At 42.2% G+C, this 16,945-nt stretch overlaps 1 protein-coding gene across 1 annotated transcript; it reads right to left on the reverse strand.

Moving 5' to 3' along the window:
• Positions 1–8,398: 8,398 nt before the first annotated feature.
• Positions 8,399–10,206, reverse strand: S100Z (S100 calcium binding protein Z). Its single transcript, XM_005488330.4, has 2 exons — positions 10,051–10,206; positions 8,399–8,908 (listed from the first exon to the last, which is right to left on the reverse strand). The coding sequence occupies exons 1-2, from the start codon at positions 10,189–10,191 to the stop codon at positions 8,750–8,752; spliced, it is 300 nt and encodes a 99-aa protein (XP_005488387.3). The 5' UTR covers positions 10,192–10,206; the 3' UTR covers positions 8,399–8,749.
• Positions 10,207–16,945: the final 6,739 nt, after the last annotated feature.

The following is a 16,945-nucleotide window of genomic DNA, read 5'->3' on the forward strand; positions in this document are numbered from 1 at the left end:
TTGGTGAATGAGGAGAGTGTCATTTTTCTTTCATGGAGTTGAGTCATGATAACACTCTGAAGGACAAATTTTTTTGTTAATATCAAATTGTTTAGCACAGTAAAATGCCTTCCCAGTGACACCCTGTCACAGGCTAAACAATCCAGTTGATTGGCACCTAGGTCTGCTAACAACTGTGGGTTATCCTGGGAGCGGCCCCTTTCCCCAGCAGAAATGATGGAAAGCCATGGTGCTGGTTAGAGCCTGGGCTGAGTGCAGGGCATCTCTTACTCTGCTCTGCTGCAGCTGAAGGTGGTATTGTTTAGGCACCCAAGCCTTTGCAGAGCCTCGGGCTGTTAGAGCAGGGCTCATGGGTGGGCTTTTCAGGAATATGCTTTGGAGGACCTGCCCTCCCCACTTGTGCTCAAAGTTTGTCAGTGTCTTGTCAGATATTATAGAAAAGAAGAAATCCCAGCTATAGTAAGAAGTGGAGAAAATAAAGCTGAATAAAGACGGTAGTGAAACAAACTCCATTTACCCTCTCCCACAGTGATCAAATCATGCTTTGTCCTACAATAGAGATGGAAAATGCAGCTTCTCATAGAAAGTGACAGGAAGAATACACATGAAGTGCTCAGTAGTGAGATTTCTTAGTGAGAAGTTCTTGAGCTACAGACAATCCTTAGGGATCCCTCCCTGTAGCAAAGAGGGGCCAGGTGTTGTGAACCCTTTTGGCTCTCAAAAAGGGTCCCGTGGGTGCCCATCTCTTCTTACACCTCAGCTGCAACCTGACTTCATGCACAAGCAGCTCGAGCAGACCAAACCCCTCACTAGCATCAGGGTCTTAAACATGAGTCAATATTTTCTGTATAGGTACAGTTCCAAGCAAGCTTCACCCCACAGGGATCAGCCTGGCTGCTGCATGTCCCATGGGGGCTCCTCTCCTTGTCTGTGACTGGTGTTTCCTTGAACTGAGAGGAGCAGCAGTGAGACTGCAGTACAACTGCTCCAGGAAAGAGGATCAGTCCTGCCTCAGGCACTCTGTCCTCAGCTGTTCGTGCTGATTTCTCTCTACTGCTCAGCGCAGGCTGAAGAGATGCCATGTGGGGTCATGCACAGTGTGAGACATCTGACAGGGCTATAAACTTCATATCATGCCTGTCAGCTGCTAAACATTGTGCTGAGCTACACTTATTTCCCTTATGCTTTTTCCCACTCTAATTGAGAACTCATTCAGGGGTTAGCTTTTCATTTCCCTCATGGTGTCTGTGAGATGTAGTACTAGTCATTCCTGTCTTGTTATCATGTGGCTGGAGGTCTCATACCAATATCGGTGTCTTTGAAGAGCAGGAGACTGCTACACATCACTTCTAGTTTATGACACATGTTCAACTGTTTGTGAATCCTTCAGTATATTGTTTCTGAACAACGGGATCAGTTAGCCCAGATTAAAGTGAGAAAGAAATCTAGTGTCTCTATAGTGTCACAACGGCTACAGTGAAGGCTAAATTTTTTGTCCCATCTTCACTAAATCCCAATTAATCACTGCTTTGAAATAACACCACAGAAAAGGAAATGAGAGGAAGACTGTACAGCAATTCACAGTCCTGAAAGCCATTAGGAAACCACACCTTTGATACAGACATGTACAAGATTTCACTTCAAACTCTGTCTGAGACAAAGACAAATGTGCAAGAAGTTCCTATTCCTGGCTCAGAGGACTATGGACATACGATAGGAAAGATAGAATTCAGCATGGCTAAAGTAAATTGGCCCTGTCAATGATTTGAAGATATGTCCTTTTTGCAAGAACCCAATCAGAGTTGCAATGACAGCTGAAGGAGAACATTTCCCGCAGAAGGAACACAAAGTCTGAGATCACATTTTGTGCTTCAATCCTTTACTCTTGTCTTTGTTTCAATATCAAGCAGTTGTTCCAACAGTCCATGATCCAGCCTCAGCCCAGGACTCCTCCCTCTGTAATCAGTCCACATCTCCATAAATCAGAAATCACTGATTGCTCTCACTACCTGTCTGCCTCAACTTGGTGATGGGTATGCCAAGCCTCTTCCAAATCTCACCACACATCTCTCTGTAACACCACTTCTATTACTTCTCTCTGTGTGTCTAAATTTGTTTTAAATAGAGTTGAACTTTCCATAAGGTGAAGGAAGAGAGGCTTGTTAACTCTGGGCAGTTTGACACAAGAGATGGTGTGATTTGTCACATTAAGTGGCTCACAGGGACGACAAACGCATGTGATTTATGAACTGAAAGTCTATCAGCATCATGCAGGCTTGATGATAAGTGTTGCATTAACTCCATTTATGGCATTGGCTAAAAGCAAAGACTGTAAAACTTGCAATTTAGCGGGTTACAAATAATCATGCAAACATTATATTCAGACACAGATTACCCTGAGGGCGGTTATCACTACCAGCTCTGCCTGTGAGTCAACCAGCATCTACACAAAACAGTCAGGGCCAAGAAGTGGGAGAAAAGTTTTTTCTCAGGAAGGAGAGAAGAGATATGAGAATGGGTGACTGAAAAATGCACATGCCATTGCTCTGGTGCCATTACCAGATGTTTCTTGAGCTGTTCAATTTTAGCGTGGACTTTCCTCCTCTGTGGATCTTTTAAACAAAATCTCTGCCCTCAAGGGTTGCTGCAAGAAGGCCTCACCACCAGAACTGCACCCAGGTGTCAGCATGGCCCCTAGGCAGCCTCTCTGAGCCCATCATATTTGCCTTTGCCAGCTGCAGCAGCTACTCTCATCCGTACCAGTGCCCCTGCTGAAGAACAATCTGCTTTCCAAAACATGGCGCAGTTACTGCATCTAGACTTTGTTTGGAAGTGTAACCCTCACGGCCCAGGTCACATCCTGTTCTAGATCTCCTTTCCCACAGCTGCAACTTTCTCACAGTGATCCTCCCCAAAGCAACAGACTTTCTTCCTTCTCTCCCAAATTTTCTGTTCAGCTTGGGGCTACTAGAACATTTATCACTTTGTTTTCAATGCTGAGCCAGTTTATTACACAGAATATAATCTCAGATGTGTTGAGAAATCCCTGTACTTTCACATATCATGTTTCAAAATTTGTTTAATCTCTGAAATACCTTTGAAAAAGCACCACTTTCCTAAGTGATATTTTAAGATGCTTTGGTTTTTTTATCCAAGGACAAGAATTTCTTAGTTGAAGTGGCTCTCCCTGAGGAGGATAATACTCATCCAGAAAATCTGTAATTCAACACAATTCTGGTAGTGTTAGACATCACAGTAATGGACCCAACTTCAGAAACACTGTGAACAGTTACACAATTCAGGCAGTCAGTATGAGTCAGATAAGAGAAGTCAGCATACCAAACATAATAGTATATTTATCCTTTCAACTGCTCCCTCTGCGCAGTCCTTTGTTTTTCATGTATGTGATTCCTTACCAGTCATCCCCAGTACTGTGCAGTTGGCAATGCCAATTTGATCAGTCAGGCTCCAAATGCTTTTAGGTGAAAGTACAGGAATATCTTGTGCTAGTGTAGAAATCACATATGTTGAAGGACCTTGGCTCACCTGGTCAACATTTTTCTACCTCCTGATGTCTAAAGGCAAACTTCACCTTTGCTAGCGATGTTACAGAGCATCTTTAGCTCAAGAGCAGTAATGGGCTTTTCCATTTCAAACATTAACTATTCTCCTTCTTGCAATACTACTCCTAGGGCACCAAAAATGACCAAAAAACCTCCTCCTCTGAGAGAGAGGTTTTTCCTAAAACTGCAGCATTCAGTCATTAGTGCAAGGGCAAACCAGTTTTGCTTTCATCTACCGCAGGCATCAATAGTGCAGTGGGATGGAACTCTCCAGCCCTGTGTCTCATCCAGACACATCACTCAGCCACAAGGATCTGTTTGCTACTGCCCCTTGATGTCCCCAGCCAGAGCTGAGGAATTTACATCTTTCTGCAGCAATCTCAACTTCTCGCCACTTTTCTACTCCAAGAGAACAATGTTGAGTAGGGTTCCAGGTGGTTCAGTTGCTTTTCTGCCCTTTATAACTTGTTCTACACACAGATCTTTTTCCTGTAGTGCTTTATTCTGTAGTGCTTTTCTGAGTTCATGCAACTACTGGGAATGTAAAATCAAAGCCATATGTGGAGTTTTAAGGCAGAGTCCACTGACAGATATTTGAAAGCTATACTGTTATGATTGGTCTGCACCCCATGCAGTCAAAATGGACTTGAGAGGGCAGCTTGGGATTTAAAGCAAATGTGTGACAGGAACATTTTCCACTGATTTTCCCCCAAAGACTTGGGTTCTGAGCAGCTACTTCTTCTGTCCTCCTCTTTGCTGTCTTGTTGCAATATTTGCAGTTTTATAGACATGTCCTTATTTAGCCAACCAGCTTTCAGAAACACAACTTTCCATTGAAGGCTAATTTAGAGTCTCAAGCACATGTTCTCAGCTGCTGCAAAATTATGCCACTGAGTGCAATAGGCTCTGTCATTTTACATCAGCTGAGAATCTGCTTGCAAGGGCAAAATAAGTGGATGCAGCTGCAGTTCTCTTCCTTGGGAGTTGCCCCTTATATACAACTGCTAGCAGGTGGCTGAGAGCTGGTATTTAAAAATGACAAGTTTTTTGGTGTTTCTTTTTTTTAAAATACTTTTGCTGAAGTTCATTCATGTGCTCTCTTTGATGGCTGCCCAGTCTATAGCCCACCATTCTCCAACTCAGAGGAAAGGATGTGGACAGAATCAATTTAGAAAATGGATTTCCAGATCATAAATTAAACATTCTCTCTCATGCCATATCATGTGGCAGAAGAAAGATCAAATCAAAAATGTTGCCCCTTTTTTCTTCAAATAATACAGTGCTATTCAACAGATGTAATTATCCCTGAAGGCACATACAATAATTGATGGCCTGTCTAATAAGGGCTTTGATTGATGTCAATCAAAGCCCTTATTAGACATGCACATGATGTCACGCCACAGTATAAATCTTAATCTAAATCTAAATCTTCCTGCCAGTCAAAAACCTTTATATAGATTAATCTGATTTCAGATACAAGTTTTGTGTGCGACCTTTTACCCAGCGTTTTCAAGGCTGTGATCAGAGAGGAACTGGATCTTTTATGTGTGCTGTTGAGCTCGTATGATGGACTCTAGGCTGTCCCTGAGAGTTTTTTCTCCTGGCCCTGCCCTGCGTTATGCTCTAGCATGGAGCCTGCAAAAGGAGTCTGCCTTGGGTGGCTGACGAACCTGGGGTGGACCTGCACTGCTACACTGGTGGATAACATTGCTAGCTACTGGAAACATCATCTGTTCTGCTGGGGTCTCCTGGGGTCACTTCTTTTTCCCTTCTTACAATGCCAGGCAACTTTGTCTCTCATCTTTACAGGGAGAAAAGTGTTGTGGAAGATTGTTATCTCATTGCACTTGACGACTTCTATGATCCTCAGAATTATTCTCCTACTGCATTTCCACACCTTCCTTTGAAAGGTGGTGCCCTCCTACTGGACCTAGCTGGTAACCACAGCTTGGAACACAGCTCCATTACAAACTCCTAGTCTTCATGGTGGTGTCATGCACAGCTCTTTGGGATTGGTAGCTGGATAACAAATCTGAAGAAGTTATAAATTTACCAGCAGGTAATGCATCAAGCTTTGTGTTGCCAGTTGCACAGGCACTTCAAATCTCTTTTGAACTGAAATAAAAGCAAATGGCAGACGCTGAGGCTTTCAAGAGAGTGGAATTTGTCTTCTGCAAATCTGCTCTTTAGATGTCAAGCAAAGCAATTTCACAATATAGAGAAAAGATCTTGTCTGGCACCATTCTATTTTTATTGGTTTTTGATGTAACTTGAAAATATTAGGCCATATTTTGGTGTTCAATTTTCTATAGGTTTTTAAGACAGCCTGATATAACAAATGGAAAAAATGTCTGTAGTTAGACATCATTCCTAATGCTGAGGCACTCTGGAGAAAACCACACAGCAAGCTCAATCTGCATGCAAAACTTCAAAGTACTCCCTAGATCCATGAACTACAGAAAGACTTGAAGTCAGCAGGAAAATGTCAGTAAACAATGAGAAAAAAAATCCTGCCTTCAGGTTTGGAAGAGAGAATGAAGATCCAAAAATGTTCACATCTGCAGGACATCATGCTCATAGTGAGGTTGGCCTTGTATGCACCCTCTTGTATAGCCAATGCCAGTGGTTTAAATGCTGTTTTCCTTCTTTAAGAGTGCTTACAGAATAGAGGATTGTTCACAATTTTTTTTTTTCTGGCTCAGAGGCAATTCAAAGCTTTCAGGTGATCCTCATATATCTTTCTTAGAAGTGATGTCTACTGGAGCAACTAATGTTCTAATGGAACGTTAGTTGGCTCTTGTGTGAGAGGAGTGAGAGAGGGCCATGGGTGCCGCAGGTCAGCCCATAGGTAGCCCAGGAATAGGATGGCTAATCTTACCCCAGGGCCCCATATTGTGTGAAGGCTTTGTGGGTTTGAGCTTTGGAATGTGTTTTGTGCATTTTCTTACGTTTCTGCTTGGTTTCCCATCTTTGTACAAAAAGGTTTCTTCTGACAGAAAAGACAAAGTTTAACATTTGTCCTTGTAGTTAAAACAGCAACAAAGAAACACCTAACAAGACAAGCTAAAAACAGTGATTTATGAGGTTTTATGAAACTTTGTTGGAAAAATGATCATTTGAGTCATTCTCCTCTGACTCTCCCACAGCTCATCTGCAAGTAAGCCCCTTCCACAAAGCAGTTAGGATGCACACAATTCCTAGCAAGTCCAGCTGATGAGATGGCTCCTCTGGCCCTCTCCACTGCCACAGTGACTCTTGCTGCCTGACTCCAGGGCAAATTGCTGCTGCCAGCTGTGACCCAGCATAATTCTGCTACGCACATGGGCTGCTACATGTACAAGGGTTCATCAGGGTTGGGCTTCTTTCTGGAGCTTCTTTCCAAAAAGATTCTTGTTCAATTTTTTTAGAGAAGGAAGTGGTTTTTACTGGGATAACTGTACTCCTTTTAGCTTGGAGTTGAAGATTTAAACAGGTCTTCTTTCACTTCCCCTTGGACAACAGGGAAAGGCATAGTGGCTAGCAACTCTCTGGGGCCCTGAGAAACCACAAAAGTGGTCTTATATTTTCTGGCTGATACTTTTGCCATCCTGGTCCAACACTTGCAATGATATTGAAGTGCATGGCATTAAAGGGATCAAAAAGTTGTCCAGTTGTTGCCAGTTTTACTTTTGTACTTTCTGTCTTGTTGGCCTACAACATATTTTGTGAATCCTGCATAACTTTTTCGTTGAAGGGTTAAAGCATGCTGTGGCATTGTCACCATTGCAAAGTTTGCTTTTCTTCCAAGATAACACCATTTGGTGGTAGCCCTGTTCTTAGGATGATGTCTGCCCCCTGTTACATTTATTACACCCTGTGAAATCCCCCGCTAATAAGAAATTACATATTCTTAATCATATGTAATTTCATACAAATGTACACTTTGCTAAATGATATTTGGATGCCTGGGAAGGAGAGACAAGTGAACTAATTCCGCAAATATTGCCTAGCAGGGCACATATTTATTGGGGAGTGGTTTTTTAATAACATCTTACACAAACAGAAATTCTTCATTTAATTCAGATGCCCTTTATTATAGTTTGAGGTTACCAGCAAAATAACGAGGATATAAGAGCTCTCCGTGCAGGAAAAAAAGCCACAATATCCTGCTGGTGAGGATGCTTAAGTATGCTTAATTCAAACAGGAGTGTGTAAATACTCTTAACTCAACCCAAGAGCAAGCTAACACTGGAAGGGGTTTGCCTACTCTCTCTTTGCCTGGCCATGGGGCTCAGGGAACTCCTATTTCCATTTAGGGTGGGCATCAGTGTAAGATGAAATAATAATTTTTCTGTAAGATGACTCACATTACAAAGCTGTACCCTGGAATTTCATCATTAAATCTTCCACAAGTGGTCCTAAAAGGCATCATTTTAACCATGCCAAAGTAGTCAAAGCAGAAGGCATTTACACATTTCCCCCAAAGACCCAGTCCTTCCATCAGCCCTCCAAGCAATTTGGTGACTAAATCTTCTATGTACTTGAATAATTTATGATATGAATAAATTCATTTATGCCAAGTGAAGAGGTTGACTTCTGGGATGAAGCAATGCCAACAGAACAAAATTGAATCTGGAGACAGGAGGAAATGAACCCATAACAATGGCAGGCAGTATTGTATGCTCCAGTAGCAAGAGACAGCTGTGACCACATCTGAAATATGAGTGTGGGGAGCAGCAGCTAACAAAGATTTTTAGAATAAGCAGAATTGAGCTAAAAAGAATCTGCTGGTTTTGAGCTGCAAAATAAGATTATTATAAAATGACTGAAAACTAAATTGCAGGTGTTGTGTCTCATTCCAAAATTTTCCATGCAAAAAGTATATAAGTAACATTCCACTGACGTTGAAGAAATGGAAGTCTCAACTCGTGCCAGATGATCTGTCACCCCAAGCCCTTGACCTGGCCAACTGATGAAGGCATGTTACAGATGCATGGAGTGCAAAGACTGGAAATATTGCACAGCTCAAGCAGTGTAAGCTGGCTGTGGTCCAGCTTACACCAGCTGCTGATTAGCTCCATAAATATCTTAGAGCAGTAACAGTTGGAGGAATTATGGTTTGCATTTACTAAACACCAATGAGGGCTACCTAACTAGGCACGCTTTGCTTGCATTTGTGGACAGGAGATTGATTACATCGAGGTTTTTTAAAATTCCTCTTTCTTTAGCTGTTCTTCAAAGAAATCATTACATGCCACTGTCAAAGCAGCAACCAGAATGACAAATTCATTAAAATCCACTTCATTGTCCTTATTGGAGTCCAGGTCATTCATAATTTTATCGACCAGGAGGGGGTCCTTTTGGCCCTAGAGAGAAAGAAAAGTGACTTAGCTGTGCAGGTCTTGAAAGCGCAATTCTGACACGCCTGGCACCACTGCTATGTTACAAGGCTGGTGTTATTAAATAAAAGGCTGCATTAAATATGCACCTGAACAGTAATACATCTCGAGTCACTGCAACATCAGAAACTAAAGAGAGTGCAGCCCTTGAAAAGGTATACAGGTTCTTAATAAGGACTGAAATAAGTCAAACAGATTTTAGGAGATACTAAACATGGAACTCTTTTGCCAAGGTGGATCTGTAAAGTGCATTTCTCTGTATCATCCCTTGACAAACAGTACTTTGATTTCCAACAGAATACTCATAAATTGTCATGCTATATATCCATTCACCAAATTCAGAAGAACTCTGGTCAGCAAAAAGCCATCCTATTCAGTGGGAGCAAGAACATTGAATCTCATAATAATAAACCAATAGCCAAGATTAAAAGAAAATCCAGTTCAAGGAAATGAATGCAATGTAAAGAAACTCCTTCTGGGATAAGGTCCACAATAATTTTTATAATTAAGAGGATACCTAAAACCATTATTTTTAAAGCTTTGATTCCATAAAAGCATCTATGCTGTGTAATGTAGAACACAACAAACATGCCAAGAGATATTCTAATCAGCAACTTATCACTGAAAGAATTTCCTTAGCACCACTCTGCGGGACACACAAGATAAGGACTGTGTGGCCCGTGTGCACAAGCTACTTTCCTGTCTCATGACAACTGGTTGCTGCATTTAAGTCTTCAATGGATTTATTTATGCCTTATTATTAAAAACAAACAAACAAACAAACAAATTGACTATTATTTAGCATTGATCTTGCTACTGCTCCTAGGCTGGCCTAGCCCTCCCACTCAAAAGCACCGTGGAGTTTGCAGAGCACCAGTACCCTTCTCTGCTGCCAGTGGTACATGGAGGATACTGACCACCCTCTGAAAACATATTTCTCAAACGGGACATTTGACATCATATTCTTCTGTACAGCTCCACAAAGAACTGTTATCTGAGAGACTGTGACAGGATGGGCCTTGCACAAGGAGGTGCTATCTCTATCCAAGCACTTGGATAGCTGCTTAACCCACTCATGACACTCAGGAGGTTCAAAAGCTGCATCTTACTGAAAGGAAGTCAGTGAGCTCACTGGTGAGGAGCTCCTTGAGTTCTCCTTTACTGAGCTTGTTCCTGTCTCCTTCTTTGCCCGAGTAGTGATGGAAAATCCTGATCAAGGTGTCCATTGCATCTTCCAGTGGAGTGGTCATAGCAGTGAGCAGGAGAGCTGTGGGGCAAAGATATGGTCACTGACATTGCCCAGGAGTCAAACCAAAGGCCAGTCTCCGGGAAGGGAAGGAGGGCCAGGTGAAGACAGGGATTGTTAGGCTAAGAGTCAGGCTTTCAGTTGATCCATCCTGTTGGCTGTGTGTGAGCAAGTATGGACTGTAATAAAAAAAACCCCATGGTCCTGAAGTAAGCAATTGCTTCAAAAAGGTAAATGGAAAGAAAGGATTTTTATTTAAGAAAACAAGCTACTGTGTATCCATTTTATAAAGCTGCTGTAAAAGGAAAACTTTTGCGCCTATACCTGAAAATACAGGAAAAATGAAGGGATACTTTCTTTCCTGATAATTTAAAAATTTTCTCAAGAAAATTTCTTCAAAAAGTTCCATCTGGGAAAGTAAAAGTGCATGTACGTAGAAAGCTCCACACCAGTTTAAAGGTGGTCAAAGGAAGATCACTTGTAATAAGAATAAGTACCATCTGTCAATTTATTCAGTCATATTTGCTTGGGCTGAGCCTTTTTCCTATAAATTTCCTGCAGTATACAGATGTGAGCTGATCATCCCCAAGGTTTGCTTCATTGAGCATACAGTAAGAAGATACACAGGGAAGCAACATAAAAAAACCAGATGGAAATGCAATTACTTGCAAAGTAGTGGATTCCAAAAGTAACTGAAAGTAGAAATCAAGAATAAGTGAAACATGTTGAATGAGCCCCAGAGAAAGATTAAAAAGCCAGAATGCACTTCAGAGTAGGACTGGAGTCCTAAACAATATCATAATGCAGAGGTTAAGACTTACCTGCTTTACAGGCTAGTGGAGGTGTACGCAAGAAAATACCCAGATCACAGAAGGTGATGGTCACCTTCCTTTCAAAACCCACTCACAGGCTCTTGTTTATCAGGCTGAGAGGGTGGATTACACAAATAGAGACAGACGTATAATTGTCACAGGGATGACAGGTCTTCTGTTTCCCTCTGCATTTGCCTACTCTGTTCAATAAAAGCCTCTTGCTCTAACTGGGTAACTAAAATATTCACCAGGCAGAGTAAAGACTGCATTTGGAACACATGGGATACTTTTTATCATTTGACATTTTACAAATATGCCCATTCAGGGCCTTGAAGGTCAAAATTAGAAAATGCTAACAATCACCAAGTGGATATAAAACACCTTTCCACCATTTTTAAAAGAACACTTTCTAATCTGTCTTTCAGCATTTCTACAGTATAACTGCCTCAGCTGGCAGCTAGAGTTCAAAGGTGCCTGGGTACCTGGAGGTAGGCGTGCCTGTGAGATTGCCACATATCCCTTGAGACATCTACTTTAATTGTCAGATATCTCCGTGCACCTAAAACATTATCTTTTGACGAATGAAATTCTTGCTGTAGTCCCCAGGAGGAAATCAGGGAACCAATATCAGTGGAAAGTGTACTTGGAATTGCAGTGTACATTGAACAACAGTCTGGCTTCATTTTTACAGTCCTGCACAAAAACTGCAGCCTAGTATTCTTTCTCTGAATAAATGACCTGGCCCCAGAAGGGCAATAAGTGTCTTCTGCCCAAACTTCAGGAACTTGTTGATGGCTGAGGGATACAGGAAACAGCTTCACCATGGTAGGGTGCACCACCTCAAATAACAAATGACCAGGGTTTTTATGACAGACACATGAAACAGAAAACTGCTTTTGAGTTTGCTTGAGGGTTTAGTTTCCCTTAATAGAGCCTTGTACCAGCTGCACACACTTGTCCAGCAAGCACAACTGTGCAGATGAACAGGGGAGCTGCAGCTCCTTCTTTGTTTCATTCCAGCCAGAGGGAAAGAGAATTAGGTGGGCATTGTTTTTAGATCTGAAATCCTCCAAGCACTCCTAATTTTGACTACTACTATATATGTCAGCCCACACCCCTGCCTGCCTCCTGTGCCTTCAGACGTGTTTCTTCTGCCTGTGCTGTTGTGACAAGGCTCCACTACCTGGGGGTCTTGTGTGGGCCTCTGGGGGAAAAGTGAGGGAAGAAAAGGGGGTGGAACACATAGAAATACTGAATCCCAGTGATAAGGGAAGTGATCATGTGTAAAGCTTCATTTCCAAAATACGCGGGCCCCTCTGGCTAGGGGCTCCTTTGTGCAGGGCATACACCTGCAACTGCCATCCCTGTGGCCAGGAGTACTCACCAGGGAAGGGCAAGCCAGCACACAGGGAATTGTTATAAAAGGTTAAGGTAGAAACCAGAGGAACAAGAGGAACATATCCCTCCTGCAGTCGGAGGAAACTGAAGGAGGAGAGCTGCTCTCCGTACCTCTTCTGTATTTGGGGAAAGCTCATGGGTGCGATTTTGTGCAGGAGTTGTCCTTGTGCTTCTGTCCTCCTATAAACACTGGGATCTAGCTGGATCATATAGAGCATATGAGAGAAGAAGATGAGTGATATCAGGCACAGCTTATCTCTCCCACTCAGTTCTGGGAATCCTCTGTGTCTGCAGATGAGAAGAAAAAGCACGGAGCTACAGCCACATGGTTCTGTCTTGCCTGTGATTCACTAATGATTATAACTATTGCTCAGAAATATTATACAGATAAACATCAAAATACTTGGTTGTTTTTTGTTGTTGGGTTTATGTGGGTTTTTGCCATTTATTCAACAGCAACTTCACCAACGCCCAGAAGAAAAACCACAGCTGACTCAATATATAAGCATGAAATCCCTCTGTTTGTCTATATATTATTACACTGATCCCCTGGCTAATGAATATTGCAAATTAATTATCTAAGCAGAGCCTACAGGAGGTACAACTTCCAGGAAGCAGGTGTAAACTTTCAGAGTTGCCATCCTTAGGACAGAAGAAAGAAAGGGTTTCCTCTATTATCTCCAGAACATCAGCTCAATAATTTATACAGTGATATAATATGCGCAGATTCTTTCTACAGGTACTTTCACTCCAGCTAATTGTGCAAGGAACCTTCTTTTCCACCCATTAGTGGGTGACATACACAGGGAGCAGCTGCAGTGAGCTTGCTTTCCCAGGGGTCCACACGATTTACTGTGACCAGTCCTCTCCTCCCTGGCTAGCAAAATCCTGCCAGTGGCTCCAGTGACAGCAGATGTCTCACAACTTCTACGAAGGCAAGTCCCAGCACTGTATAGTCAAAATTCATGATTATCAATCAACCAATCAATCAATCAATCAATCAACTGTTTCATACTCCTCATCCAACATCCCAGAACAATCTGGTTTAGTATGATAACCAGCTGGCACTGAAGATAACTAAATTCAGCACAGCCTGTAAAGCAATTCAGTATCAGGCCAAGACCTGACTGTCAGCAAACACCACTCTCCCATCAGTTCTCACCCTGCACTCTGGTTTCCAGCAGGTTAAGCACAGGAGCAGCACCAGATGTGGCTGACAGAGAATGTAGGACTGCCTTAGACATGGTGAAGGATGGTGTCTTCCTCATTCTTGCCTTAACTTTGTCCATCAGAGCCTGCCAAAAGTGTTGGTGGGAAAGAACCACTGGAGATGCTTAGTTCCACTGCCTGCTCAAAGCTGGATAATCTTCAGCATTAGACTAGACAGACACAGTTTTGTTAGGTAAATATTAAAAACCTCCAAGGATGGAGATTTCACAAGTTCTTGGGTAACCTGCTTAGGTGTTGCACTATCTCCCTGTGAAAGATGACTGCCCTAACATCCAGTCTGAGCATCCCAAAGTACAGTGGTGAGCACTGGCCCTTTTTGCACCACCTACCACTACCACAAATACCTTGACCTTATAAATGACCTTCAAATAGTCTTGACTCTTCACTTAAACTCAAAAATAAATTTGGAAGCAGTCTATCTATCTAGTAGTCTACCCTGACTCACCCAATCTATTTCCACGTTTCACTGTCCCTTTCATGTTACGTCCTTGACCCTTACATACTCTCCCAATGATTGTTTCAACATTAAAGAGTGCCCTGTGGAAGTGCTTGTGAGTGTCAGAAGGCGAGGAGGCAGAGTCCCCACCTGGCCTAGCACAAGTAGTCTACAAGGCTGAATTCTGTATGCCATGTTTTCTCAAGCAAGTGATAGACCTAGGCTTACACAATGAGTCAGTCACTGTGACTTCCAGAAGATCATCAGAGGGATGGGGTACCTCTCATGTGAGGACAAGCTCAGTGACCTGAGGTTATTCAGCCGGGAGAAGAGAAAGCACTGGGGTGATCTAATTGTGGCCTTCCAGTAGCCAAAGGGAGCTGATAAGAAGGCTGGAGAAGGGCTTGTAAAAGAGCATGTAGTGACAGGACAAGGGGTAATGGCAGCAAATGGACAGAGAGTTGGTTTACATTTGATACAAGGAACACATTCTTTTCTGAGAGGGTGGTGAGGCACTGGCACAGGTTGCCCAAGGAAGTTGTGGATGCCCCATGGCAGGGAGTCTTCAAGGCCAGGCTGGATGGAGCTCTGGGAAACCTGGTCTAGTGAAAGGTGCCCCTGGACACTGTAGATTAGCTGGAACCAGGTGATCCTTAAGGTGATCCTTCCAAACCAAAGTTTTCTGTTATTCTATGATTTCACTGGAGGCTGTTGAGAGAAAGGAAGGTTGTTCCTTGCCCTGTAAATCTGAAAAAGGACCCAACATGCAGGACTGATTCCCCTTATTTTAGTTAGGGTAATATAAACACGCACCCAGCTAGGAGGGTCTATGATACTGTTCCTCCCCTCCCACTTGGAGATGGGACAGTCAGATCATAGGCAGAAAATCTTATAACCCTTTTTGAGGTCTCTGCCCCTCAAAAAATGAGCAGAGCTCTGACTTGTTTGAAAATAGTCAGTCTTTGACATAGGTCAGCAGTCTTCTTCCTCCACAGCTGGGAATGAGCTTTGGCTTATTCACCAGGATTTCTCCTTGATCTTGAGACAACATGACACAAGCTGCCTTTAAGCCAGAGCAGTTGATAAAGTGCCACTCTAAGCCATAGTAAAATACTTAAAAATATATTTAATTTTTAATTTAATACTTAAAAATATTTAATACTTTATTAAAGTATTAAAAAATATTTTAATAAAGTATTAAAAAATACTCAGCTTAAGAGTGAGAATCTTGTGCTTAGGGCATTTGGCTTTCAACATTTGCCAGAATGCATGTGGGGAACATTTTCTCAAAAGTAATTATTGCACTGGGAAAGGCAAGTCAGCCTCCCACCCATATACTGTCATTATTTATTTTTCCCAAACTCACACAGCTCTTGGTATGCACATATTTTGAATCAGTGTTGTAGTCCCAAAGTGAAATGGGAGGCAAAACTGCAAGGTTCATAAGGACATTTATACTACACAACAAAAGTCCTATACTGGATTAGAGCCTAGATTAGACTAGAGTCTATTAAATAGATTAAGGACTTTATGAGACTTACATTTGAGTTAGAAGTTCTTGTGAAATTATAATGAGCATTTTTTCATTTTAGGAGGGTTAGCATTTTCATTGGTGGTTTATTGATCTATTCATTTACATAAGAAATGTCTCCCTCCCCTGTAGGTTCCAGCTGACATCTTCAAAGTTGTTTAAACAGCTGTGATCCCATAGGCAACAGAATAGCAAACAACAGTCAAATGTCTTGCTAGTAGCTTTTACCACCTAGATTTGGTAATTTACTCTAGGTATCTTTTTTAATGGGTTACACTTCAAGGGCTGCCTACCTGAAGTGTGTCCTTATAATCTCGGTTGAATCCTGTTTTGAACAAGTTACACAGCTCTTTTCCAAAAACATAAGTGACTTTTTCACTGAACTGTCAAGATCATTGAATCCTGCTTGTTCCCATAGTTGTCATTCCTCTTGTGATATCCACTTAGCACAGAAATTGTGGCATTGTCAGTATTTGAGGTACTGACTTCAGTTACCACATACTGCTTTCTTCTCCTCCTCATACAAAATTGTTCACCATTTCCAACCTCTGTGAGCAACCATCCTTTATTAGCCTGTGAAGGCAACATCTACTGTATATGAATGCACTGTGCTGTATAAGAATATGTAAAATATGTAGAAAACTTTCATTAGCCCTAAATTGGAGTTTAGAAGTATTTCTGGCTACAATTCTTTCTTCCTCTTATGCCTCTGAAGTAGAGAGATCTGTCCAGCTGTGTATCAGCCAAGAAATTTATGAATTTAACGTTGTCTATCTACGCCCAGGAAGGATGCCAAAATAGTGTAAAATATTTTGGTGTAGATGGAGAATCTGAGCCAGTTGTTCCCAGGTAGTGGCAAAGGGTCCCATTACAGAGCAGCCTGGTAATCAGAGACCACACGCCCAGTGCCAGCTGGCTGCTGCAGCTCACATTACAGCTTGGCAATACATCACCATCTGAACAAAACCAGGATACTGTTTCTTCTTGCATTAGATCTGCTGATCAGTTGGGCAAACCCATCCCTTGGAGATATGGTGGCTCTGACTGGCTCATGTATTTTGTAATCCATACCAACATGCAGCAGTCTTCAGTCTGATTCACTCCAATGTCTGGTTCCTTCCACAACGGTTTTGCAGCTAGGCCCAGGTTATGTTTCATAATTATTGGGATCTCTCCTTGCAGGCAGTGGTCCTGTGTCCCAGCAAGGCACCTAGTAAGTTGTAGTGGTAACAAAATCTTACACAGATTTTCCATAGTCTTAGGTGGGTTGTTGAATTATTCCTGTCTCAGTTCCTCCTTCCTGGTTTCCAAGAATTCATACAGCAGCTGCTGCTTTGGGAATGGGACTCCA

The sequence above is a fragment of the Zonotrichia albicollis genome, chromosome Z (genome assembly GCF_047830755.1).
Source record: "Zonotrichia albicollis isolate bZonAlb1 chromosome Z, bZonAlb1.hap1, whole genome shotgun sequence".
In the NCBI taxonomy this organism is placed as follows: domain Eukaryota; kingdom Metazoa; phylum Chordata; class Aves; order Passeriformes; family Passerellidae; genus Zonotrichia; species Zonotrichia albicollis.

What these genes read in the sequence shown, in the direction of transcription:
- S100Z (XM_005488330.4), bottom strand. Translation starts at nt 10,191, where the DNA reads ATGACCACTCCACTGGAAGATGCAATGGACACCTTGATCAGGATTTTC. An exon ending in AGCTCACTGACTTCCTTTCA is followed by an intron (nt 8,909 to 10,050) that starts GTAAGATGCAGC and finishes CTTTCTCTCTAG; the next exon opens with GGCCAAAAGGACCCCCTCCT.